At 37.5% G+C, this 3,607-nt stretch overlaps 1 protein-coding gene across 5 annotated transcripts in view; it reads left to right on the plus strand.

Moving 5' to 3' along the window:
- Positions 1-3,607, plus strand: part of RPS6KB1 (ribosomal protein S6 kinase B1) — a 65,946-nt gene that overhangs the window by 41,327 nt on the left and 21,012 nt on the right. For all 5 annotated transcript variants that reach the window (XM_008070845.2, XM_021718944.1, XM_008070843.2 and 2 more), the window contains one exon: positions 1,282-1,389. In XM_008070845.2, the coding sequence (XP_008069036.1) occupies positions 1,282-1,389 (108 nt within the window). The remainder of the gene's footprint in view (positions 1-1,281; positions 1,390-3,607) is intronic.

Raw genomic sequence — 3,607 nt, forward strand, 5'->3', positions numbered from 1 at the left:
CCCAGGCGGGTCTTGAACCCGTGGGCTCAGGCAAATCCACTCATCTCAGCCTCCCAAGGCATGGGATTACAGGCTGAGCCACCAAGCCTGGCTGTGATAACTATTCTTTACAAAAAAAATATAACTCATGCAGAGTAGAGTATTATTTTTGCTCCTTTAGAAATCTAAAGGAGTGACCAGGTGTGGTGGTTACGCTTATAATTCCAGCACTTTGGGAGGGCAACGTGGGAGGATTGCTTGAATCCAGAAGTTTGAGACCAGCTTAGGCAATATCACAAGACCTTGCCTCTACCAAAAAAAAAAAAAAATCATCCTGGTGTGGTGGTACACACCTGTAGTCCCAGCTACTTGGGAAGCTGAGGTAGAAGGATCATCTGAGCATAGGAGGTTGAGGCTTCAGTGAGCTGTGTTAGTGCTACTGCAATCCAGCCTGGATGACAGAGTGAGACTCCAAACAAACATGAAATAAAGGAAAGACTGAAAGAGAGATAAAAAGACTATTAAAAAAAAAAAGAAATTTAAAAGAGTAAAATAAGCTATGGAAGAAACTCACTGGAGGAGCTTACAAATATGATTTGTATTTTAACTCTGCTTCAGTAGTTTTACTTGTTTATTGGAAATCATACCGTGGCTAACTGAGTAAATTATCTCTAAGTAGGGATTTAGCCAGTGGACCAGGCACTCTGAAGCTTTGTGAGAGGGGAAGATTGGTATTCAGGTTTGTGTATGTGTGTGTATGTATGTGGGGGTCTCACTCTGTCACCCAGACTGAAGTGCAGCAATAGGATCACAGCTCACCACAACCTCACACTTCTGGGTTTAAGTGATCCTCCTTCCTCAGCCTTCCAAGTAGCTAGGACTACAAGTGTGTGCCACTACACCCAGCTAACTTTTTTTTATTTTTTTGTTAAAGACGAGGTCTCATTATATTGCCCAGGCTGGTCTTGAACCCCTGAGCTCAAGTGATCCTCTTGCCTCAGCCTCCCAAATTGCTGGGATTATAAGTGTGAGCCACTGTGCTCAGCTGATATTCAGATTTTTAACAGAAACAACTGTATACTAAAATCTATTTTAATACTTAAGATTTGAAGATATAATTTAACTCTTCATACTTTCCATCTGCATTCTTTTCTTCAGTATGTGCCTTCTAAGACTATTTTATTATTTTATTACAGTCAACTCCTGCAAAAAATCTCTATGGAGCACTTACAATGCATTTATTTAATTGATGTGTATAAAAGAGCCGATTCATCATTTTCTAATAATCTTGTTTTTACAAAGCAATCTGAGGAGGATGTGAGTCAGTTTGATTCCAAGTTTACACGTCAGACACCTGTTGACAGTCCAGATGACTCAACTCTCAGTGAAAGTGCCAATCAGGTCTTTCTGGTAAGTGAAAGAATTTCCAAGTAGCTATGGGAAATTTAAGTATGAGAATGGGCCTTTCAATAAGAAAAATCAGTTGGTATGCTTTTTCAGTTCGTGTAGGTAACCTGACTAACGTTTAAAAAATAATCCATCCCCTTATGACTTATTAACACCTATAGAATTGTCACAATCCAACATTTTCATTTTAGCAAATAGAGTGGGAATATACAATTATTTGGAGTAAACAGTTTCTTTTTTGATTGGGTTATTGACATAAGATGATGTTTGACTTAGCATGCAAAAACCAGACAGCCATACCAATGGGAGAAAAAAGCTCACTAACTACATGTGTTTTATCCCTGAATCTAAAACTATAGACTTTTGGTACTTTTAACATAAGGCTGTAGGGAGTTTTTAACATGAATTGTGAATATTTGACATCAAAATATATTGAGTTCATAGGTTATAGTAAATTAATTCTCACCATAGAAGTAAGTATCTGTATGGATTCACATCTTGTCTCCTCAGATAGGAAAACAAAACTTTTAGATACTGACCAACAGAAATGAAATCACCATCAGTGCATACTAATCTGCTTAAGTATCATATGTGCTTATGTTTTTTTCCTATACTTATGTACATGCACATTTACCTCATTTTGTATCTTTTGTTTCCTTTCTCATTTGTCATTAAACTTTGTATACATTGTGATTTCTTTTTGGACTACTTCTAGGAAGAATGGAATATGGGAAAAAGTAAATACTTAGGAGTGCTTTTTTAGGAGTGCTTTTTTCTCTGTGTGTTTCTGAATTCACTGGATTTATCACTAACTTAATTCTCAAGCTTTTTTTCCCCCTATACTGCTTATAGTATAGCACAAGTAGTGTTGTATCTTATGGGGTGGGGTTATATTCTAAAGATAGCATGGAATGCAAAAAATTGTGTGTAGTCAAAATTTTTCTTCAGCCTGGGCAACACAGTAAGTAAGACCCTGTCATTATCAAAAAAAAAAATTTACTCTTACGTCACCATAGTACAGTGTGGTTTTGAGTAAACAACGCTGAATAGCGTTAATTCTATAAATTAATAATATGTAAGAATAGTGCATATATACAGAATATAATCTTTTTTTTTTTTTTGAGTTGGAGTCTTACTCCGTCACCCAGGCTAGAGTGCTGTGGCACACTCACGGCCACCCCAGCGTCACCCTGCTGGGCTCAGGCAATCCTTCCACCTCAGCTTTCCAAGTAGCTGGAACTATAGGCACGCGCTACCACACCCAGCTAATTTTTTGCTTTATTGTAGAGATGAGGTCCCACCAAGTTGCCCAGGCTGTTCTTGTACCCGTGGGCTCAGGCAATCCCCTCATCTCAGCCTCCCAAAGTGCTGGGATTACAGGCTTGAGCCACCATGCCCACCCCAAAATATCATCTTATAGTATTGTTAGTTACATAAGAGATGAAAGATAGTGCATCATGTTAACTTCAGGTTTGATGTGTGCATGATGCAAAGTCACTATAGTCCCTTTAGTAAACATCTTATGTTCAGTCAGGGAAGTGGGCATGAATCATTTGAATTCTGGCATTGCTTTCTTTTATGTCCTACTGTGTAGAATTTACATCTTTGGTTTAACACAGAGACCTTTTCCTCAATTGGATATGGTAAAGTTTCAACTAGTGTGACAGTTTTCCCCCCATAAAAATAGTCTAGAAACAGCTTACCTAGCTACAAAGAAATCTAAAGTTGTGGTGGCAGAAGTTATATAGTTAAGCATTCACTGCCAGTTAAAGTATTATTGGTTTTTTCATAATTACTTAAATTGGCTAAATAAAAAAAAAAAAAGAACAATTTGTTATTATTCATCAGTTTGTAGCCAGAATTTTGTACATAAAATGATTCTCTTTAAAAATTAATAAAAAATAGTAACATCTCACTTATCTGGATATTATGATTCTAGCAACTTCAACAAATATTTCAATTCCTATTCGAGACCCCATCACAGATTAAAGAAAATTCAATTCAAAGATGATTAAGGTATAGCTTAGTCTTCTTGGTAGTTACTATATCTTTAGTCCACCAGAACACATGAAGAAATGTTCTCTGAAGTCTATATATAACTGTCACAAAGCATATGCACTGTAGAATTGCACCTCACTTTGTGTTGGGAGCTGGCCACGGAGGCCCACTGAGCGTTAGGGATCAGGAAGGGCCGTTGACCCCGAGACCATTAGGATGCGTT

Source organism: Carlito syrichta, unplaced genomic scaffold, assembly GCF_000164805.1.
Source record: "Carlito syrichta isolate Samal-C Ts95f unplaced genomic scaffold, Tarsius_syrichta-2.0.1 Scaffold314028, whole genome shotgun sequence".
Taxonomy (NCBI): Eukaryota; Metazoa; Chordata; class Mammalia; order Primates; family Tarsiidae; genus Carlito; species Carlito syrichta.